Raw genomic sequence first — 25,320 nt, 5'->3', positions numbered from 1 at the left:
TCTATTTATTCTGTCTACGCGACGTAATATTGACAACTTATATCAACAATATATCCATATATAACTCTTTCATCTAATCAACTATTGCAGAACTATCAATAATGAATAGCAGATATCACTCCAGACACATTATCTTCCACACAGTATTCGGTTAAATTTTGGAATAAAAAAAAAATCCGAGATGTTAGCATATTCGGAGAAACTGAAATTCGATTACTAGAAGAACTGCATTGTGAAGACACTGGAAACATTAGAAAGACATTTAATCACAATATTCAGTTTTTCAGTTTACAAAAATGACCTTACTAACTGTAAATGCTGGGAATAACATCAGCATGTCAATGACATGGAATTGTTAACGATAATAATGTGTTGTGAATAGCACAGCATGATCAGCATAATACACGAACGGAAATCCTTCTCTTCATGCACCGGACAAGACAAACCAATAATGGGGCAAACGCTACATTCCAGATACCAATTTCCCCTACACACTCTTGGAATTGTTACTCTCGAAAGTAACTAATCTGAACATAACATATCTACTCATTCTTATAAAATCAAAGATTTGCCGGCTCTTCATGATCAGTTGTATTATACGCATTCGTATCCATCGCCGATATACACGTTGATGATTACAGTTTGATCATGAAGAGCAAATACAGCCGTCTTCACACAGACTCTCAGTCAATATTGACTGATCTAGAAACCAGATTCGCTAATACGCACATAACACTCGACCCGATGCGTGTAATGGAATCGGTCCACACGCCTCTAACACCACCACGTCCTCTCATCTGGACTAGCTTGTGCAACATCCTTAAAAGTAATGCATTTCATTAGAGTTTTGATCGTGTTGTTCAGCAAAAAGATGAGAAGGGATCTAACCTTTGTTTTTCTTTTGATTTTCGATGCACACGACATTGTAACTAATTGTGCATGCTCATGTGTTTTCATAGACTTTGAAAACATTCGGCTAATATTTAGGCCTACACAGGACTGCTGCGCGCTCCCGCTCAAACAACTGTCAAAGAAAAAACTCCATCCTATCTATAAGAAAAATAATAATAATAATAAACTCTCAAACATTATTCCCATCATCAGAAAAGGAAATCTAGACAGGAAGTAAAGTCTTTGGGTAAAGTTGCCACATACAAACTTCAAATTTCAGGCATTTTATTCAGCTAAGTTAACTACCGGAAGACATTCATCATCCATATCGGGAATACCACCACTGAATACAGCTGATATGGCTACCGGTTCGACATTCATTCCTCATTTTAGGAACGAATAAAACCCGATAGGCAGCATCATCGTTAATCTGTGGTGTGTGTGTGCGTGTGTGTTATTAGAGGCTCTTCGAAAATCTGTACAAACCACACGCAAACAGCATTTCGTTCATTTCGTTTGAATTTAGTCATTCTACGATTTGCATTTCTACTTAGACAGTCTAGGGCTAGGTAACGCCATACTGAAGAAAAAAATACTAACAGAAGAAGCAGAAACCACCAACTTCGCGCCTTCTCCAAAGTTGCATCATCTGCTTCTCTAAACAGATGTCACAGCGTGCATTGCACTGATTCGTCCATTCCATCTTACATTGTTATTCAGACCATGATTACACTGGTTGAGCTGGTGCAGAGAGAAATAGCACTTGCACAACAAAACACATACCGCACGTTGAGATACAATCGTCACCTACAGCGTATTCCATCATCCTGCTCCTAAATAGAAAGACCAACTTTCCCCTCATAATATACCTTAAAATATTGACTGACAATATTCATGAGAAAATTTGAAAAGTTCTCGAGTATTATATTGACCAAGTTGTGACAAAGGCCACGTGCGATGTTCCATCGTGACGGGCAAAATATGCCTTCTGCCCATGTCGCTTTCCCACCTGTCCATGAAACCATGACAACGACAGACAGATAGAGAGAGAGGGAGAGAGAGATAGAGAGAGAGGGAGAGAGAGAGAGAGAGAGAGGGGGGGGGGAGAGAGCTCTGCAACACTAGTAACCTTGACGTGAACAGAATTCCCCATTGTTGTATAGTCAATGGGCCATCACGCTACCTTGGCAAGTCACACCAGAATGCCTTCTTATAGCCACGAGGGCACTCTTTTTTCAAGACCATGCGTATTCTCAGACCATGCGCATTCCCACCAAAATTGAATTACACGTGACAAATCTGAAGTTTGAAAAATTACATCTGGGTTTGGCAGTGAAAATTGATTGCAAATTTCTGGTCTTATTTTTCCCTAGAAAATCTAGACAACAGTCTGCAAGTCGCTTGACCAACCACAAGCACCAATACGCCGATAAATTTAAGTTACGGGCTGCGACACTTTATGAGTCCATACCCTGAAACTATACTTTGTATCACATTTGCCTACAGGCTAGTTTCCACCACCCCCATCCGCTGTCGCTCACTAATACTAGGTATGGACCATCGCTTGGGTGGGTCATCTTTTCTCTCCACGTTTAGCTCCTTCACGTCCTTGCCGTCGATCTGCTCAACGCTGCCATTGGTTATTGTCTTCTGCTCCAGGAGGTACTCCTTTTCCACCGTGGGCGCCATCTTGACGGCGGCTTTAGGAGCAGGCAGGGGCTCGTAGATGGTGTTCTGGTTGAGACTGCCCGTGGAGGCTTGCATGTTTGGCTGAGAGGCAGACAGGCCAGCGTTCCACGTCATGCGGCCAGTCTCCGGCGTTGTGGGAAGCTCGGAGGGCGGTATTTGCTGCTCAGATGGCTGCAATTCAGAAGGCGTTTCAGACGAGTGCTCCTGCTGTTCAGCACGCGATGGTGGTTGGTGGTGATTTGGCTGCTGCTGAGGTTGACGGGGTCTTGTTGGTGTAGTCGGCGTCGATTTCGACGTACGCACTGCGTGCTTTGGGACGACGCGTTCAGGACTACTGGGTGTTGACTTCGCGCGTGCAACCACTTCGTTCGTACTTGTAGTTTCCTGCGACGACGAATTCACGGGTAAATTGTTTCCCGCGCTTGAGACATGATGCAAACTGTTGTCAGACGAAGATCTGTGTGCCGCACCATTTCGCGGCACGGGTAGACTAGTCGGCCAGTTTGTGTTGCGCTGACTGGGCCCACCTGCTGACGTCGGCACCTGTGGGGCGTGAGCGGTAGGAGGCTTAGAGGCTGCTTCAGGCACGGGTGATCTCCGATTGGCGATCGAGTCGGGAACTGGTGTATACACGAACCCCTTTTCGACAGTCGGGGACGCACTTTGCCCTCCGGGGCTATGCAAAGTACTACCGTTCAATGGAGGATTCAGCGAGTTGGCCTGTGAGCTGGCCAATACATTGCTGCTTGGCGTTGACGTCTTCGTTTCTTTTTCAGAAGAGTTCGAGTCGGGCGATGATATATTGGGACTACTTGCTGATTGCTGGATGTTGGGTTGAAATCCGTTAGCTACACCTGAGTTCGGCATGAGGTATCCATTGGCCAGTTGCTGGTGTTCCACTGAGGTCTGGTGATTAGAAACCTGCCCGTTGAGATCTCCCGTTGACTTGGAACTCGCTGGAGGGGGAGGGGATAGCTCATTCGGCCAGCTCAGGCGGTGTGTTGCGGCCGCGGACCGCTGTGGCTGCTGCGCCGATAGATGATTCACTCTTTGCTGCGATGTGTTCACGGGGGGTCGTGTCATCCTAGCGAGAGCAAACCCTCTTGACGAGCCGCCGTTGCCCAACTTAGACATCACCATTGAGGGCGCTGTGTTGGGAACAGATGCCATTCTGTTGTTTGGCTTAGTGGCTGCAACCTGTTGCTGCTCTTCAGCCTCCTTCCCGCTATCCGAACTCTGCGCAGGTACGTCTACATTCCTGGATGATGTCTCCGAAGCCTCCCTGGAGATCATGGCCGGGGTGATGTTGATTCCCGTGAAGGAGAACCGTTTAAAGGCAGTGTCGTTGGAGTTAAGGGCGGCCAACCGCTGCTGATCCGTTACCATTGCCATTCCGGCGGAACTCGCCATGGGTGGTGTTATCGGCGACTGCGGGCTCGCTGCCGTCGTCCCGCCCGGCGCGTAGGTGAACTGCCTCGTGACGACAAGATCGGTAGCCACCGGTGAATAGGCCCTGGGTGGAGGACGAGGGGGAGGTCCTCGCATACCGCGGGGTCTAGGCACTGGAGGCTGAGCTGGCAGGGTCGGTGACGAGGAGTTGGAAGCCGGTCGAGCTGACGGGGTGTGAGTGGGAAGCTGTCGTCCAAGAGTTGCTGTAGACTCACCCTATGAAATGGAAAGAGCAAGAGCAGTCATCAGACACGAAATATTCTTGACACTGTATTCCACATATTAAGCCATGTTATCAGAGACAGCCTCGTAGGATGTTCGATTAATTTCGTTCTCAAAATCTCAGAGCTTTTGTCAAAGTGTTGCGTGCAAAGTACCTCCATTTTACATTCTTTATCAGTGGAAACGAATGGACTACAAAATTACCTGAATGCTACTTGTAATTCCTCACTTCAAAGCTTCACTGTTACAAAGAATTAAAATTTCGTGAAATCAACCAAATGTAACCTGCAACGGACGGCATTTTCGTCAAGCAAACATTTTTTTTTTTCTTCTAATAAGTGCAGTCAAACAGTGCATTATAAGTGATGGCTTTGTGATGGGCGTACCAATAATACTCGCCCAGCATCCCGTACAGAATGATCATTGCAAACACGATTCATGTTTAATTGGAATCATGACTCGTTCTCTTGAACAGTCCATTGTATACTATTAGCTGCAGTATTACTAAGTGCTACGGTTACAGGATAACGGCGTTAAGCATTTCACACTCGTAGACTGTCAGTGGCAGCCATGATGGTTTTCAGGAACATGCCGATGGCGTGGGATTATAATGTGATGATGCGTGTACAGAACAAGGATGCATGGTACCAAGGGCGTACAATAAAGTGATAACCGCTGCTTACTGGATGGGGCTCACACATGAGATATGCGATTATATATTATATAAATGTTGATGGAATGAAAGTATGGATGCTTTTGGGTACAAAAGGCTAGACGTTTCAGGGAATTATGAGAGTGCGCATGAGTGAAAGATGAACACATCAATACCAAGAATAACGCGAAGTTACATAAGCTGGTTAAGTAATGATCTGAAAAAGAAGAATCTGCTTTGATCCTCTAACTCCCATTAGCCTGAGTTCAAAATCGAGTATGCCTCATTATTTCAATTCTTTTCTCTTCCTCGTGTACATCTACGAGCGGACATTTTTTTTTTTTGTGATTTGGTTTTTTATTGCCAGCCATGAAACATTAAAAACAAAAAAAAAAGTAAATCTTCACGCGAGCTGAATAGTAAACACACGCTTGAAGTTCGCCCATAAAGTTGTATTCCAATTTGCAGGGTATGAACACCTTTGCGCAAAGTGGAAGTTATGCGTAATGATTATGTCGCATTAGTATACCAATAAAAAAAGACTGATTTACTAGTCTACAGACTTACGCGTTAAATATCCATTTTGTTGACAAGTTAGCTACAATCGTCTCACTGCGGAGAGAACGTTAAAAGCTTATTTCCTCACAAAATGTTCATCGACAATTATCGGTGAGAATGACCAGAAAAAAAAGGTTTAGAGCGGAATGTTTCGGGGGCAAAAACCACCACAAGAAGTAAATGAAAGCGTGTGTGTGAGAGAGAGAGAGAGAGAGAGGGATGGGGATGGGGAGGGGGAGACGGGATCGACACCTTTCATTTCATTAATTTTCAGACATTGCTTGTTATCGTGGATCAACAAAACAGGTCATTATGAACAATACTGAGAGTTGACGATAGGCTAGTTCACAACCCGAGCCAAGTATATATTTGCCCGTGACTTCTCAGATGTACCATGAATGTTGTTTGATTATGGCTATTGATTATGGCTTTGTCTGCGGGCTTTAGTAAGTCTGTTGTTTAGTTGTTTTGATAACGGAATGACGCTGTTAGATTGTCGGTGTATTAGTCGAGTCCGTTGTTTTGTTAGCGTACAATGAGAACTGATTTTTAAAAAAAGGAACATGTCGGAGTATTTGTTTTCCGGAACAAATCCCAGGATTATGTGAATACCACACAGGATACATAACGGGGTGATAAAAGGCGTAAAATATTGCTGACGTCTGCAGCCATGAAAAAGACTGTCATCTTTTTTTAATTCCATACACTAATAAGCGGGTTGCTGTGAAAGACTTGTTGCTGCAACCATCTCATCAACTGCTCCGCGTCTTCTGGGGGTGGAGATATTGGCAGAGGCGGAGCCAATGGTTCCTCTTGTCGTGGCGGAGGGGACGGGAGAGGCGGCGGAGGAGCAAGCGGCGGGTCGGGTGAAAGCACGAAGTCTCTATTCATCTATACATCGTATACAGGGGGCGGAGGGAATCGTTGGATATCACATTTCATTCGTCTCCGATTCTAATACGTTGTTATTGGACAAGAAGGCACCGACAAAAGCGACGAATCTCCGCTTATGTACGTTCGCGTTATAAAGACGTAGATTTGTGCCTGTGTAAACCCTTACCAATTACGCCCTGAAGTCTACGTGTGATTTTGCCACGGAAAAATCCAGAAACCCAACAATGTATGTGGATTGAGTGACATGCAGCAATATCAGTAGAATACATCAGACAAAATTTTAGGGAAATCGAGCTATCCGTTAAAAAATTATGAAGTTTTATACTTTTGATGCAGCCATCGCTGGATGAGAAGATTATTACAGTTTGTGACGTCACAAATGAAGAACGATATAAATGATAGGCCTACATAAAGAAAATCCGCACTATTTCATTTTTTTTCACTGAAAAATGATTATTCTCTCGACTTGTTATTGACATAATAAGGATAGTATTATTCCCCCTACTTTCTGAAAGAGTTACAGGAAACCCAAACCCAAATATAGATTCGGATTGAGTAAAAGTAGAAGTATTAGTAGAATATATCATTTGAAGTTTGAGGAAAATCAGACAGTCAATTCAAAAGTTATGAATTTTTAAAGCTTCAGTACAGTCGCTGCTGGATAAGGAGACTACTACAGTTCATGACGTCATTGTGGATCACAATATAAAGAAAATATTATGGAGAATTCTACAAAATTTGATTTTTTCATGGAAAGTACACATTCCATTGACATGCTACTGACACAAGTTAAAGGTAATATCATTCCCTCTACTTTCTGAAAGAGGTAAGCAAAGTGCTTTTTCATAATGCTAGAAAATTGAAAATAATAACTGTATGTTGAATTTTCTTTATATTTGCTATACAATGTATATTGCTGTCCATAGTTATGTCATGAACTGTATTAGTCACCTTGTCCAGAATTGACGGAACCGAAACATTAAAAATTCATAGCTTTTGAACGGAATGTCCAATTTTCCTCAAACTTTCACTGATGAGTTCAACTAATATTGCTGCCTTCGCTCAATCCACATTGATGTGGTTTTTTTGACGTTCAGGGCTCTTTCATTTGCTAGAAAAGTGAAAATATGTTGACTTTTCCTTGCACTTTTTTATTATTTGTTCTTCACGTGACGTCATAAACTGTAGTAGTCTTCTCATCCAGCGATGACTGCACCAAAATGTTAACAGTTCATAACTTCTGATTATAGTCCTCCAGAAGTTCTACTAGTTTACCAAATTTCGACCTAATCAGGACAGTCTATAATTATAAGTTGAATTTCACCCCAGAACTCTATACACAAACGTCTCGGGTGATGAGAAATGTGAGTATAATTATTATGCTCTTTCTTCATTCCTGCTTGGAATACCATGCACGGCCTCAACGAAAAGAGCCTTCTTAATCATGAACGTGACAAACAGACGTGATGAATCGAATGTGATGACATTATGATGTGCCCTACACTAAAAATTCAGAACCTTGCCTCACTGGGGACACGAGGCACAATGGAATGACTGGAATACTCTACATGGGTCCGATATGATAAAAATAGCCTTTTTGATCGACAGTCATGTTTGCGAATTATGTGCTTTTCATGCATGTGCATGCATCTCTATATGGGGTTGAAGCAAACAAGAAAAAACAAATAAAACAAATCAAAACAAACAGAAAATTAACAAAGAAAATCACCTCTAAAAGTTCATAAATCTTTCTTTCACGAGTGAGCAATGTAATAGAAACGAAAAATTTGAGTGCCTTGCCATTTTTTTTTTTAAATATTCATTTTTGAAATTTCTGTCAATAATAGACACACAAAGTCTATCAACGTCTTAGTTATTTGTTGAGGTTCTGATTGTGACATGTAGTTACCTTGAGCAATTTTTGGAAGTCTTGAACGAGTTCTCGAGAGTCCTTGTTCTCCTTAATGGCGCTGCTCAGCCGACCATGCAGGGATTCTAGTTCTCGGACCAGCTGCTCATTCTGCCTCAGACATCTCTTCAGACCCTCTCTGAAAGATTACGAGGAATAGAAATAACCATGGATGATTATTAAGGTTTGTTGCAAATAAAATGGAAATAATGACTAGGGAGGTGACAATCAGTAACCTGAGGTAATAGGTGCAAACGTTCTAAACTTTCTGATCTTTCTTTCAAACTTTCTAATCCCGTTGATACACACCTCAAAGACAACCAAAACAGTGCCCCTATAACTTGTATTGTTTATAGGTACGTGCTATATGTATTTATACGATGGCCCCAATGTGCATGTAATTAATAGTGCAGTGATCACAGTACATCGAGACAGTAAAAAAAATGTACATTACACGAACAAAATGTCTGTCTAAATCCAGGACTGTATAATGTACTATAGATTACAAAATAATTATACAGAATAAACATTCATTCTCATGGAGACTGGCAAACAGCTTTGATTTTCCTGCGCTTGCTCAGTCTCGGGAGGGAATACGGTTCTGCGCACCACTTCTATACAGTTGCCTTATGGCCCAATGTGCGAAGTTACCCAATCTCATCATTAAATCACTGTGTATGTTGGCTGAAAACAGGTATGTGTCTACAATGCGGCCTTGTGGCTGTCAATAGTGAATTGGTGTATACGATTTATTGTCATAATTCCAGCGTAATGGATTTTTCAGGGCCAGCTAATGCTGATTTTATTTTATTTTATTTTTTTTTTCATTTTTTGTCTATCCGTGGAATATTCAATTTTCCTCGCCTGTATGCGTAATTCATTCACGGCTGGCTGGTAGGACGCACAAGCGTTGTTTATGCTATAACCAGTGTCTCGGCGGCTCTGTTTCATAATTTATGATTACGAATATACCATGTTTCATAATGTATCATATTATGAAACATACATATCATTAATGTATGTTTCATAATGTATCATGATTCTCTAAAGAAAATTGTTTCCGGCAGTTTGTCCGTTGTTTGTTTTATTTTCCATCTGAGAAGATGGCCGGATAGCTTATAGTCAGCTGCACTAGCTGGTCTTCCATGGGGTCTAGTTGGATGTAAGGCGGGACCGCTTCACCGGGTTAAACGCCCTGCTCTTTGCGATGAATGAATGAAGTAGGATCTCATGTGCATGAGTTGTGACTCTCTCACATACGGGACCTCCATTCTAATGTCCTATCCGAGGAACAAAGTGTTTTGCCTCTTATACTATGGGTATATGAGTAGAGGGGGCGGTACACTGATTACACACAACATTTCTCAGTTTAGATTCAGGAATCGAACCCGAGTCCTTTGGGTCTGCATGGAGGCAGACGCGCTACCGACTGAACCAACTCAGCTCACTACCCTTGAGATTGCTCTTAGGTTGTACTTCCTGTGCATGTTACATAATTAGGTAGAGCGACATACACACATCTTCCTATCATAACTTGCAAGAGTATTCAATGCTGATGTGTGAATATGAAGACGATCATGCACAAGTTGATGACACCGCAGATACTGCAGTCACTGTATTGATGAGCACCAGCTCAACAGCTCACATGGCGAAAACGGGTGCCAGCAGTGTCCGTGACACTTCAAGACAAAAAGATTCTTTCAATATTGCCACTAATTATAGCAGCCATTCTGTTTGTGTACGGCCTTACATTTTCTTTCTGTGGCGACGTCTGGATAAGCACGCAAATTTCTTCAAATGTTTTCTACCCCTCACCTCACCACTTATCCCTTTCTGTTTTTTGTTGCGTATTCACATACGGCGATGTTGCGCGGATCAATGCAGTCGGATGGATTTACACGTTACCATGACAACTGCACTCCATGCAGACCCATCGCCCCCAACGCTCGAGCAGCGTGCGGGGACTGAAGTTTGCGGTGTCGGCCTACATTCTGATCAACACGATTATAAGGGGACTTCTTGTGTGCTTCTTGACTATAATATGGGCGGCTTGTCAGTGAATACATCTGCTGGGAAATTATATCCGATATCGAACGGAAAAAAAATGTTCTTGTTTTCTTATAAAAAACCCCACAAATTTCTTGAATCACACGGAGAGGAAGCTGATAAAGATCAGTCCGTGGTATATAACTGGGTGACGGCATTTGAGAGTACGCGAGTGCTGTACTTCGTCGCACAAATAATTCTGTATTGCTTATTAAAGAACTTTTATGTCAACATACTAGGCCTGTATAGTCACATGAGCAAAAAGGCGCAAGACATCTAGTAATATCAGGGAGGTGAAACGATTCCACCTCACTGGTGATATCTTATACAGGTGAACAATATTATACTACATGATTGATACGGTGATGTCCTTTTCTCTTAGTTACACATTAATATCCTCTTTAAACTACTGATGATAACAACAATGGCAATGGGAATTTTATGCTCGATCGCCAGGTTTCGCCACTTTAATCTGACTTAATCTTAATTCTCTTGGATCAACAAGCTTTAACACTCTTGTAGCGTCAATTGCAATATAATATCTGCTACCAAGACTTAATCATGGTAATATCTTCCAGATGAGCTGTCGCCCCTTTGTATAATGAGCGACCCCCAACACCCGAAAATCGCCAGGTTACTTGCAAAAAACCTATCAAATCGCACTTTTGGCACACGGAAGTGATTGGCACCGAAACACAGCTGTTGCAATATGGGCCGAGGTCTGTGACAGATTATATTACTTGGCTATGGTGCCATTGTCTGATGCTAATTTTGCTTTACAGAATGAAATAACAATACCATGAGCACCGTTACCCTCCCCTCCCCCCCCCCCCCCTCAAAAAAAGTCTAACTCTGTATGATAATGAACGCTTATTTCACTAGAAACTAGCCTTTGATCTAAATTTAGGTTGAACATGTGGACGGTGGACCAACAAAATTTGAACAAAAGTACTATCAAAAAACCTTCTGTGGCCTTGTGTAGGCCTACTGAAAAATTCCATCACGCTTTTTAATTGAGTTTCTCTCGTCATTTTCCCCTTTTATGAGAAATTACCCATTTATGAAAAATTTGGATATTTCAGTGACAATCATGCACAAATTCGTCCGTGATGAAGCGTATGGCCTAAAGCACTACTGAATACAATTCAGTGGATAAAACGGTCAGTTTTTACACTTGAGAGACAAACTACACGAAAATACGATTTTCCGATACGTAACATGGACATTCTGATGCCCAAGTCCAAGTTATACCGGAAAGTTCACCATAGACTAAACTGAGGCGCCACGCATGCGTTGGGCGTGTCCTATACCTGGTATGGTACAGCTGGAACCGCTCGAAGTCCAGCGTGGGGTAATCGGTCATCACACCAGCGATGTCCTGGACGTTGAGGAACTCGATTCGGACCAGGAGGGAGGGTTCGTCTTTGGTGCAGTAGTCTCCGTCCAAGGCTTTAGCCTACAGGGGTGACACAATAATGTTGGAGAATATTTTGTCAGATAGAAACAAGATCTGAAATACTGACCATCATGAATATATTGCTGTCCAACACTATAACATATACTCACAATGACTGACGATTGATTGATTCATTCGAGAAGTATATTTTCGAACACAAAATAAAGAAATTTTAAGAGAACAAATAACACTGTAATCAATCCTTCCCGAATTCACGAAGGTCATGTAGTGTATGGTAAACATAGACCTTTACAAAATACTCCGCCGCTAGGGTTACATCGACAATCCCTCCTGGAACAAAATTGGGCCTACAATGAATGCATTAGTTACCCAAGATCACTGACTCAAAGATAGGAATAGGAAAAGGTACCATCATTTGACACGGGGTGCCATCAACGCTTGGCAGTCAATTTGATATCAAAATGCTGGCCTGAATCAGCAGTAAAAATCAACAACAACAACAACACACAAACAATACATTCATATGCACATAGTATTGTCGGTCATTTATATCTGGGAACGGAATGCATTTACTTTATATCAACGAAGCATTATAAGTACATAGGTAATGTTGGAGTCTTAAAATTCTATATCATACAAAATGGAAATAAAATTAATCAACCAGAACGTATAGCAAGGCCAACATAACAAAGCATAGCAGACAGAAACAGAGAGAGAAAGAAGTAGATGAATCATAAGACGAAAAAGAAGAAGAAGAAGAAGAAGAGGAAGTGAAAGAAGAAGAAGAAGAGGAAGAAGAAGAAGAAGAAGAGAAAGAAGAAGAAGAAGAAGAAGAGGAAGAAGAAGAAGAAGAGAAAGAAGAAGAAGAAGAAGAAGAAGAAGAAGAAGAAGAGGAAGAAGATGAAAATATCGAGTAAGCAAAAATCATAGAGGTATTTCACGGATGAGAATGCAAACACTGATAAACAGGAAGTGTATATTAAGAAAATGCTTCTCCTCCTTCGACAAAGGGATAAATTGATTTGTTTTCATCCGGACACTCGCACCAAAGAAACACAGAATGCAACTAAATTGATGGGTGCATTCCACCGCCAGTCTGGTAATCGATAGGAGAGGAGGATTCGATCAGCTTTTCACAGGGTCCAAAAATGGTAATCGATGTGGCATTTTTTTTTTCCCGAGCAGGATCTTGCCATGGAGTTACGAGATGAGCTCCGTGATCTTACCTTGTAAACATGGTAAAATACGTTATTGTCGCAAGTGTTCAGGTAATACTTTGAAGGCACACGTGTCTAACAGTGCCAGGTCGGTGTCACATATTTACTTCAACACATAAAATCATGTTGAATGTTTGCACCTTCACCAGAGAACTTTGATACGAATATTCGCCAAGTACTCGAGATAAAAAATATTCCACATGTTGACAACACACCTCAGTAAGATACGTGCCCGTGTGAGGTACAGTTTTCACGTTTTAGATGAATGTAGTTTAGACTTCAAAAATGCTAAATACACTTTCAGCCCGAATATATTTTCAACATGATTTTGATGTGGACGTGGTGTGTAGGGGATATTTCATCGCATCAAGTTCTTTTTCGCCATGGCGCCTGAAGAGAGACTTACAGGCTCGTCAAGTAGCTCATTCATCTGTCACAGAACGACCATGATAAAACGAAAAAGCTGATCTGATGCACTCATATACTTTAACCCGGTGTCTCTCCATCATGGTTCAATCTGTCATTATATATTATACTCTAGTCTCTAGAGTGGCGTGCATCTCAGCTCCGCATCTCAGCAGGTGCATATCAATGTGTCAGGTTCGGCGACAATAACCCTCCGTCTGCCCTCTGCAGACCGGTCAGATTCCGGAAAAAAATTGGGCTAATTATGCTGGAAAAAAAGGTCGTCCAACAGTAAGAAGCTTTTCAGTGACGTCACACTTCATTTGATATAAAGATGGGTTCGGTAAAAGTGGACTGGATCTCGACTGCGTTCTGGTGGTTAGTAGGCTGGGTTTGAAGAGCTTAACTTAAGCCCTGTTCCCACCACATAGCTCAAAAGTCGTGGCACCAGAGATTGTAGTAATCCTAAGCTGAGCCTAATCTGAGTGGCTTTCTAAGCGAAGGGCACAGTGGATGAAGACTGCAACACGCGTACTCAAGAGACAGAGGGTGTTCACTGAAGCCCCCTATACCTCTTCGCGTCTTAACTACATGTATATCAAATCCGTCTTCAGATATTGTGCATTCATCATTCACTATAGGCCTACATGGTCAACTCCTATTGTGGCCGCCCCGCTGTTATTGTACATATAAACATAAAACGACAGATAACCAGAGGCCCATAAAACGATGTCTTTTGTGCTACAAACGCATCGATGTGTGTTTTGATTCACGGATATAGTTTTACTTCTCCACAGCCATCCAAGCGATATTGTAATAGAGTGTAATTAGTACTCACGGAAGATAAGGGAAAAGCTAAAATAAATTGAAACTTTACATCAACAAATCTTGAGTTTATCTGGGCTTATCAAAACTGATTTTTTTTTTTTGAAGTTCTATTTCTTAACTGATACAATATGATTATCTCTGTTCATAATTTTAGCGAAATTTTGAAGAGGTTTGAAAACAAATAAAAATCTTTGCAAGATGGTGACGCCAGAGCATTATTTCCCTATTAGACATAATAATAAAGAATAAGAGAGATAGGTGCTGGTAAAGAAAAAAACAAAACAAGAATGAGAAGAAAAAATGGAATCGTGCTGGTGTATAAGCACGACTATAGTTACACCACTATAGACCATGGAGCTACAGAGGGAACTATATACGGTGTTTCGGTCACTCTCCTTGCTTTTTTCCAAGTACCCTTCCACATACAATTCATCTCTCTAAAATGGGGCAAATCATCGACAACCTTCCCCCCCCCCCCTTCCTCTCTCTCTGAACGCGATTGATAGAAGATGGAACTCCTAAGTTCTTTTGCTGTGTCAGTGTCATGCCTCTAATGACTTTTGTTCACCAATTGCATGGTCACGTGTTCTAACGGCAGGCTACTCGACAATTATGTAAAACTATGCTCTAAACACGTCCCTTGAGTCATGACCAATCAAATCAATGGCAGAGCGGCGATTTCACACGATGCCGTGCTGAATATTTCAGAAAGTCTTGACATCGAGTCCCCGAAACAGTTATGAATGTTTTTGGGTGTTTTTGTTTTTTAATTTGAAGCACTAGTATCATTGTTTATGTGCAGTTATACTTTCAAACAAGGAACAAATAAGACTACAAAAGAGAAGAAAACTTCATCATTCAAAAGGCAACACATTTTTCTATAAGGGCAGACAATGTCGACATACTTTCATTTGCGTATCATAGTTGGCAGCATGAGAATTTCAAAGCATTAATTTTGTGTCAAGTAAAGAGACCGTAGGCTGATAAATACAGTGGATATCAATTCAATTATAGGCCCTCCCATTCACATGAAAACGTGCCAACTTACTCCAAAAAATGTATTTAGAGACCATACTTATAAAACAGAATAATGTCGTATAATTACCGATGAGTCGTATAGTCACGATGAGTTTAATACGTGATGTCTGGTGATCTCGAAATGAGGACTTTTGTAAAAGTAGAACGAGATAGAGTAGCTAAAGAGGAAACTCAAAACATGTCGTTTGAACGTTATCCCCATTCCGTTTTGGCTACATGAAATTACCGATGCACCCCCCCTAAAAAGTGCTTTGAGAAAGGCTTTTAACATTGGCAAAGAGTGCGTCTTTGTGTCAAGAAAACTGCGCATGCGCGACGGACCTGGACGTAATTGGCATGAATCATCGATCAATATTGTTATATCTGACCACCACACATCTGGATGCCCATTTCCCGGGCCATTTCCATTCCATAACTTCATACACAGAAACCGCCACTACGAACGATTCACAACGTTGTGTACAGGATTTATAAGAAAGAGTGTGGTAGTGGTTTGATCTCGGTAGCAACGTCATGTTGCTCTGTAATTTGATGCTGAATCTATCCAGTGTGATCTTTGGAAATAAGATGAAAATAAATTTGCTCTCGGTTTCATATTGCCTTCCCAATACATATTCATTGAGAATTCAGAGAAAATCGACGTCTGTATTCCAGGAGTACAATGTACCAACAAAAATTATGGAGAGGGAGAGGCGCTTTAAAAACTCTGCTATAATCTGATAAAATATAACGCTCAGGGCAACCTGCATGATTTCCATCCCTCGAAAATGTCGTTTTCGACAATATGGAGACGCTGTGTTTACTTCTTTCTCACCACCAACTCGTTTTCTATGTTCGTGTAGGAATGTCAGACTTCTCCAACAAGTCTCATTTCTTGGCTGACAGAAGGAATCACAATGGTTGTGGTGGATCATCAATACAAAGTTTGTGGATCTTGTTCAAAATGTGAAAGAATGCGATCGTATCATGCTTGATAAAACACGTACCAGATTTTAATAGGTGAAAGATGTACAGACATGAGTATGTTTGTGGAGCGCTTCCTATAGAGAATACCACAGTGACAGTGATATATCAAGAATAAATATAAGTAGATTTACAAACACATTGAATGATTATCACAATCATATGGAGACAGTTGGCCTTTTCTTTTCTTTCTTTTTTCATTAATGGCGTATTTATTCCAGAGGCGTGCTGTTTTAGTTTGTTGTTCACACTTACATCTCACTCACTCCTTTGTGTAACCTCCCCTTACCCCTCATCTACGCCCTAGATCCACGCCCTAAGACAACTTTATTATTGATATAGCTTTTCTCTCCCTTCGGGAAAAAAAATCTTTGATGGATTAAAATTGTATGTCTTCAACGATGGTGGCTACTTGTCATAACCTCGGAAGTCGCACAATGATTATTGACGTCAAGATGGTTGGCTCTCCGTAGAAATACTCATTTGGTGGCGAGAATACTCATGGCACGTATCTGTAAGTAAAGATCACTGCAATAATTTGTAATTCAGTCATATAAAAAAATGATCACATTGTAGATGTGGGTCCTACTGTTCTGAATTTCAGAGTTATCGAGTTTTGACAGGAACAAAAAAATAATAATAATCCATGCTCTGAGAACGAACAACTGCATGTACATGCATACATTTAATGCACTAAGCGTGAAAGATTGTGATGCGATTTCATATGCTCCAATTCTCACTAAGTTATTCATGAATATTGATTACAATGGTCACCTTTTCCACCTGCACCATATCATATGACAATTAATAAACATGTGTCAGCTATACAGATGAAGTCGCATGTAGCGATAAACTTATCTTTCTTCATCGCTCTAAGAGAGAGAAAATAATAATGACGTCAACACCGCAAGCAGCCAGAGTGCCAGATACAATTTTCAAAGTGATAACATATTCATGCACGTCTCCGTGGAAAATGATCGCCATAATTCCTGACAAGCACGTCAATCGTCAAATATTCATAACGACCGAATTGATGGAGACGTAATCTGTTGTTGGTTGGAGTGGAAGATTAGCATCGTTATCATTATCATTGTTGTTTCGTATTATGATCATCCGTCTTGAGCTTCTCGGCCTAGCCGACTATTTCTTTGGTCACTGACCCCCTTCTAGGAAACTGACGCAATACATCTTGTACACACCGGAATTGCCTCGTCACGAAGGGAGATGAAGTTGAGATGCCTGCGTATCTCTTATCAAAAATACATGGGGTGAGAATTAGAGACAGATGTATGCCGAATCCTATTGCCGATGATAAACAGAGAGATAATCACGATATATTTCACCTTTTCTCCAGACTGACGATTAGGGGAGGGGGAGGGACTGTCTATACACCTCAGGGTGAAATAGACATACACAATTATATGCACGTATATATGATCTACGGGCGAGATCTGTCGTGAAACACGAATACGAGAGTTTAGCAGTCCTATTGTCGTGTTGCTGGTAATTCTCATCTCATCTAATGGGGGCCATTTTGTTCTTCGTACCATTCCAGCTCTAGTCTAGAACACACAGGATACTACGAAGTCAGACCTGCATCAGACTGCTTTGATGGAGTATATGCGAGAAGACCAACAAAGAGAATGATAATAGTGGGAAGTATACAATTAGTTTTCGGTAAACTGGTGTTGAGCGTTCTAAAAGCACATGAAATCAGGTCACGCCTATCCCATTATTGGCTGATAAGGGATATAAAATCTTGTATTTGAGTTTGTATTGATGAATGAACAGTGTAATTAATGACATTGTGACAATAACACCCGTAACTCACCACACTGTGATATTGTTTCTTTGTGAATATTACTAAAGTCATTTCCATTTTCTACATTCTAGACAGTCAGATTTGCCATCTATTCCTATATTCATGAGTGCATGAAAGAGGTGTAGTAAACAAAGATGATCACAAGGCATGACAAGGATTCGCACCTATATTTATAAATTCATAATTTCAAGACGAAAAGCCATCTATCAAGCATGTCATAATAATGCATGGCTGAGACTCGTTCTGTGAAACAATAGCATGATCCAGATATTATGCATATAGTAGACGGTCTGTAGTCTCATGCCATTCGAAAAATACATGTAAATACTTGTAGCTGGTAATTGCGTTCATTAAAAACCACCATCGATCGAAATGATTTTGGGACTGTAACAGGGATGAACTGATGGATGTGGAACAAAACATCCTAACAAAGTGAAGGGGCCCACTGACAATCAATCGATTTCCGTGATTTTATACCCAACTAGCTGGCCAACCATCGACTGGAGCACTGGAGCGGGATGCGGGATATCTGCACTCATGAAGGGGAAAGTTAAATGTGTACAAAAAAGGGCGCCCGATGAGACGACATTCAAATGCTCTAATTTTGTGGATTAAAAAGGAAACCCGTTTTATAGCTTCCAGACCATCCATAAAATATAATCTTCAAATTTATGAAGTTCTTCCGTCGAGATGTTTTCATTGCAACTGATTGACAAATTGCCCTACATCGACGTAAATAAGCGCTGAATTGATCAGTGTTTTAGTAGTAGCCATGATAAAAAATCATGGGCGTACATACTCGAGCAGGATTCGAACCCACGACCTCCTGATCACCGGACAGGCGTCATCTCCACTAGACCACCGAGCTTTCACCCGACAGCAAGTGTTGGTTCTAATCCTTATAGCATGCAGCGGGTACTGCTTTGTTATTCAAATTTATGAAGTTCTTCCGTCGAGATGTTTTCATTGCAACTGATTGACAAATTGCCCTACATCGACGTAAATAAGCGCTGAATTGATCAGTGTTTTAGTAGTAGCCATGATAAAAAATCATGGGCGTACATACTCGAGCAGGATTCGAACCCACGACCTCCTGATCACCGGACAGGCGTCATCTCCACTAGACCACCGAGCTTTCACCCGACAGCAAGTGTTGGTTCTAATCCTTATAGCATGCAGCGGGTACTGCTTTGTTATTCAAATTTATGAAGTTCTTCCGTCGAGATGTTTTCATTGCAACTGATTGACAAATTGCCCTACATCGACGTAAATAAGCGCTGAATTGATCAGTGTTTTAGTAGTAGCCATGATAAAAAATCATGGGCGTACATACTCGAGCAGGATTCGAACCCACGACCTCCTGATCACCGGACAGGCGTCATCTCCACTAGACCACCGAGCTTTCACCCGACAGCAAGTGTTGGTTCTAATCCTTATAGCATGCAGCGGGTACTGCTTTGTTATTCAAATTTATGAAGTTCTTCCGTCGAGATGTTTTCATTGCAACTGATTGACAAATTGCCCTACATCGACGTAAATAAGCGCTGAATTGATCAGTGTTTTAGTAGTAGCCATGATAAAAAATCATGGGCGTACATACATGTACGCCCATGATTTTTTATCATGGCTACTACTAAAACACTGATCAATTCAGCGCTTATTTACGTCGATGTAGGGCAATTTGTCAATCAGTTGCAATGAAAACATCTCGACGGAAGAACTTCATAAATTTGAATAACAAAGCAGTACCCGCTGCATGCTATAAGGATTAGAACCAACACTTGCTGTCGGGTGAAAGCTCGGTGGTCTAGTGGAGATGACGCCTGTCCGGTGATCAGGAGGTCGTGGGTTCGAATCCTGCTCGAGTATGTACGCCCATGATTTTTTATCATGGCTACTACTAAAACACTGATCAATTCAGCGCTTATTTACGTCGATGTAGGGCAATTTGTCAATCAGTTGCAATGAAAACATCTCGACGGAAGAACTTCATAAATTTGAATAACAAAGCAGTACCCGCTGCATGCTATAAGGATTAGAACCAACACTTGCTGTCGGGTGAAAGCTCGGTGGTCTAGTGGAGATGACGCCTGTCCGGTGATCAGGAGGTCGTGGGTTCGAATCCTGCTCGAGTATGTACGCCCATGATTTTTTATCATGGCTACTACTAAAACACTGATCAATTCAGCGCTTATTTACGTCGATGTAGGGCAATTTGTCAATCAGTTGCAATGAAAACATCTCGACGGAAGAACTTCATAAATTTGAATAACAAAGCAGTACCCGCTGCATGCTATAAGGATTAGAACCAACACTTGCTGTCGGGTGAAAGCTCGGTGGTCTAGTGGAGATGACGCCTGTCCGGTGATCAGGAGGTCGTGGGTTCGAATCCTGCTCGAGTATGTACGCCCATGATTTTTTTATCATGGCTACTACTAAAACACTGATCAATTCAGCGCTTATTTACGTCGATGTAGGGCAATTTGTCAATCAGTTGCAATGAAAACATCTCGACGGAAGAACTTCATAAATTTGAATAACAAAGCAGTACCCGCTGCATGCTATAAGGATTAGAACCAACACTTGCTGTCGGGTGAAAGCTCGGTGGTCTAGTGGAGATGACGCCTGTCCGGTGATCAGGAGGTCGTGGGTTCGAATCCTGCTCGAGTATGTACGCCCATGATTTTTTATCATGGCTACTACTAAAACACTGATCAATTCAGCGCTTATTTACGTCGATGTAGGGCAATTTGTCAATCAGTTGCAACAAAAAAATATAATCTTATTATGAAAATGAAGTTATCCTTTTCAGCCCTGTTTCCAACCCAAACACTTCCGGGACGAATGCTGATGTGAAACCCACGTCATAGAGAAGTCTGCAATAATGGCAAGCTACAATATAATCCTGGTTTTCCGAGTTTGACGATGTCGATGATACCATCATGGTTGATTTACTGCTGTTCAAAAAAATGTATTTGGTCCTGGCTTGATCATTTCACGGAGTTATGCGCCCTTGATTATTTCGATACCCGTGATTATCCATGACCAAAAAGTCGCATGCCATTGACCGCTGGGAGACTCCACACACGTATATAATACAGCATGCCGCTACTTAAAAGTCCATACCATCCTCTCTTTTTTTTTGGGGGGGGGGGTGGGCAAGAAAGGGAGTGACTTTTTATGGAGAAATCATTATTAGCTCCATCTAGTGACCGCATTCGGTTGTCGCACGCGGATCGGATGGTTAGAGAAAAAGAGAGCGAGTGCTGATTGCCACTAGATGACAATACTGATCCCGTCCGGAATACGAGAGGCGACGATGGCCGACTTCTCATAGAAGACAACCCCTCAAAATGCAGAGGGAGTGATTCATCCCCCCAGATAATAGATGTTCGATGTCATCGAATACGCCTTCTCCAGGAATAGTCACATTAACAGAAAAAAAAACAGACTTAAAAGAGACTTGTCAAACACGATTTTTATTCGTCTTCGACATCTGTCTCCCAACCCTCTCTGGACCCCCAAATCAAAACACCATTGGCATGTTGGCTGTGCGCGGTACACCCGCCGGAGGCCACGAATTACGTACCTTAGACATCTGCAAGTAAACCTTTTCCGTTCAAAATATTAGAATACACCTGGGATTACTGTATGTTACAGCTGTGAGCATAGTTGTAGCAGAATCGAACTCCGTCTTATTTCTCCTTTTCTCTTCCTTTGCGATCAATAGAAATGTTGGTTATTCCGGTCCAGATGACTGCATTTTCTACTTTTAACGATCTCGAAAAAAGCTTATAAAGATCATCACATCGCTTGATGATAGGCGTCATGCGGATGATAGAGACTGTAAGTGGATGGTAACGCGGATGGAACATAAGATCAGATGAAACCCTGCTCAAATGTAGGTCATGCCCATGATATTATGATTCCAAAGTATCAGCAAGGATCTATACATCAAAACTTTTCGCAGGAAGGTGCCGAGGTGGTGATAGGAATGTGTTCGTTAGATGAATTACCGAGGTCGGTGGATATTAGACGCAGGTGCGCCTCTTCCATGGCAGATGCGTCCTTTTAATGGGCCGACACCTCCTAACAAGCCTAGACATACACTTCATCTTTACTCGACGACACCATGGTGGAAATGAACGGCTGGGGAACACTATTATAACATTTACATTGTTGTTTTAATCTTTGTAATAGCGACGGATAACACGTCATGATTATCATACTGAAGGCTTGAAGTCAACGTTAATCATTCTCAAAAGAAACAAAACATAATACCCAATAGTTCCTACTGAGCACTAAACGGGCACAGCGGGGGTGTCTTCTATATTTTGCGGGGACTATAATGTCTTGGGAAAAATAATGAGGTATCCTGCTTCAGTTATTCGTCTTGAACTTTTGATTAGGGATATTGAATTTGTTCGGTGATGTGAACGTCTGTGAAATATCACACCCTGACAAACCTCTGTGGGGAAACTCAAGCTCAATTGGGTAAAATGTGATCGTTCCTTGTCCAGAGAAGATGCTGGTATATAGCTGCGAAGTCATCTATTACAGAGAGTGACGTGACATGGCGGTCGTTTTAGTTGTTAGCAATACGTGAGAGTTGTTGGGATTTTTTAAGCGCAGAAAACTGTTGTGACAGCACTCGGTTCATCAAAAGCGTCAATGTTTGTTTTGCACGACTTCCCGTCAACAACATAAACCCATCAGAACAAATCGACATCGTCAATAATTAATGGCGCATTCAAGAGTGAGAGAGCGCTTATACAGAAGTTCATTGTCGTGTGATTTTGGCATTTATGCACGATTTACTAATTGATTTGACGTCGAGATATCGGTCTGCACGCTTATTTCTTATCAGTAAATCATTGGCCACGCGTGACACTGATTATGCGATTTGTTATAAAGAAAATTGTCTTAATCATGACCATATGACTTCATTGTGATTTGATATCTTTGTACCATTTCTGCGGCCAATCACATCATTCGGCACATAAGTACGTTATTTCTTTAAAAAATGAGTTTGACTGATTCAAAAAAATCCTTCGTTATAGCTTTCATTGATATGTAAATTGACTTGATGGCTTTTTCCCATTAATTTCGCCTGTAGATACTTCCCATCCAGCGTGCGGAAATGACTTACTAGTATTCCTTCACAGATGCAAATTATTCCTTACTAGAAGGTCACAGCCCGCTATGACGCTGCAAAGTTGGCCGGGAGTAAACCCGCAAAAACAGAGTTGTCCCTGGTTACAACAAAATTGTCATGCATACAGGCTGCGCTGCCATTCCCAGTGTTTCTCCCCTTTTTCTTCTCTCATCATTGCACATTTGCTGTTCTGCTCCATTCCCCTTTCTCTCTCCCCATTCATCCATCTATCTATCTATTTATCTCCAAGTATATTATCACACAAAAATTGTGAACATTATCATAGCATCATCACGGACAGTTTCTTTTCCGATTATGAATCTATAGCCTTCAGCGATTTCGTTATACTTTTTCCGTATGGAATAACTTTCGACGCGAAATATTTCATTTTTTCCCCCAATACTTGCAAGATTTCATTCATACATCGAGTTCCGATGTTGCTGTTTTCTGTTTAACTTCGTTTTGTTTTGTTGTTTTCGCCATAGCCTGACAGGGTCTACGCGGGGAAGGGAAAGAAAAATTAGAGAGATGGAACGAGTGTGTGTATGCGCGCGCGCTCATAGGGAGATGGAGGGAAAGGGACAAGCAAAGTGAAAGGGTACAAGGAGTAAGGCCAAGGCTGTTACCTCCTTGATGAGGCAGACATTTATTAATTCAGTACACACGCAGCATCAGTCTGGGAAAGTGCTGCGAAGGAGGGAACGGAATGGTTTCGGGAACAGAGAGAGTGGACTTCAATGACCAATGATGGAGGACACACCAAATAGAACCAAGTTGATTGAGAGCTTATAGCCAAGAGGGGGTAGAGTGGAGGAGGAAAAGAGGACGAGTTGTGTGAAGAATGTTAATGAGAATAAAGTGAGGATGGGGAATGGTGGTGCAGATGGAAGGACACTCGCAAGAAAGAATTGAGGAGAGGGAGGGAGTGAGTGTGTTCGTGTGTGTGAGTGTGTGTGTGTGTGTGTGTGTACATGTGTATTAATTATAACGAGTTTCTATAAAACGCCCAATTACTATGTGACTTTATAATACTGTACCTTTTCTTATATGATTTGAATGAAATCAAATATAAATCATGGAAAAGAGGTGTGTTTTGTGTGCACGTGTGCGCGTAAAGGGTGTGTATGTGCGCGTGTGCGTGTGTACAAAATACAACACAGCATCAATTATAAAATGATACAGCCATTATCTTCTTTATACTGAAGAAATTGAAATTAAATAGCCATGAAGAGAATAATTATAGAAAATAACTGATGCTTACATGGAAGAATGCAACCGAAGAATGAAGGAGATACATTATAGTAATACCCGTAAAATGAAGTGAAATAGAAATGAGATTGAAAGGTGTACGTAAATAGAAATAAAAGTTAAGACTGAGATAAAAAGGAGAGTGGATTTTATGGATTTTGAGTGCCAGCTGCTTAGGGATTTAACTCAGGGCCCTGGGTCTAAGCCCGGAGTCTCTTGCCACCTTAATCCCATGTAGTATTAGCACACAGGGGTCTTCGACCGGTTGAGACACCGCTGCTAGAATATCAATACCGAGCATGCGCACTGATACAAGGTGAATGAAGTAAAAGAGAGAGAGAGAGAGAGAGAGAGAGAGGGGGGGGGGGGTGCACAATGTCGCATCTCAGAGTTCATCAGTATCGAGGTACATTTGAATACATCTCATTTGCTGTTCTCACAGACGTACACTCATCCAGGTACGCGATTTAACAAGTAATCCGTTCTTTCTCTCCCCTTCCAGGTCTCCCTTCGCCTTCGTGAGAGATGCCGTTCGGAGAATACGCTGCGCATTTCTTCTCAATGGTCGTATTGAGATGATCTTATCTGCAATAGAACATCTTACTTCTGAGGATTTTAGAGATACTGAAGAAGGAGAATGAGAAGAAGACTCTTTTCCCTTCATCCTAACAAGCTCCCATCAGTCATCCAGTACGAGTTGCGGTGAAATCGTCGGGTGCAGACGAACCTCCATGTTTTTCCTCAACGTCTTGTTGTGTGTAACGGCATCCAGGGGGGCATTTCATGTAGCAGTTTGGTCGGATATTTTTCTGACAAAAATAGTTGTTACAAGCTACTGAAATCCTTGCATCTGATTGGCTGAGAGCAAATTTGTCCGACAACTTTGTCGGACAAAATGCTTCATGAAATGCACCCTG

General features: G+C 41.6%; 1 protein-coding gene across 1 annotated transcript in view; it reads right to left on the bottom strand.

Annotated features, from left to right (window-relative positions):
• Positions 1-2,083: 2,083 nt before the first annotated feature.
• LOC139724120 (uncharacterized) overlaps positions 2,084-25,320 on the bottom strand; it is a 52,543-nt gene continuing 29,306 nt past the window's right edge. Inside the window, exons 2-4 of the mRNA XM_071635322.1 lie at positions 11,621-11,766; positions 8,265-8,403; positions 2,084-4,245 (exon numbers count right to left, since the gene is read on the bottom strand). Coding sequence (XP_071491423.1) covers positions 2,392-4,245; positions 8,265-8,403; positions 11,621-11,766 — 2,139 coding nt within the window. The 3' untranslated portion in view covers positions 2,084-2,391. The remainder of the gene's footprint in view (positions 4,246-8,264; positions 8,404-11,620; positions 11,767-25,320) is intronic.

Source organism: Diadema antillarum, unplaced genomic scaffold (assembly GCF_040938485.1).
Source record: "Diadema antillarum isolate AM-2024a unplaced genomic scaffold, OU_Dant_1.0 scf00000207, whole genome shotgun sequence".
Taxonomy (NCBI): domain Eukaryota; kingdom Metazoa; phylum Echinodermata; class Echinoidea; order Diadematoida; family Diadematidae; genus Diadema; species Diadema antillarum.
This window is presented reverse-complemented; position numbering and strand designations above follow the sequence as displayed.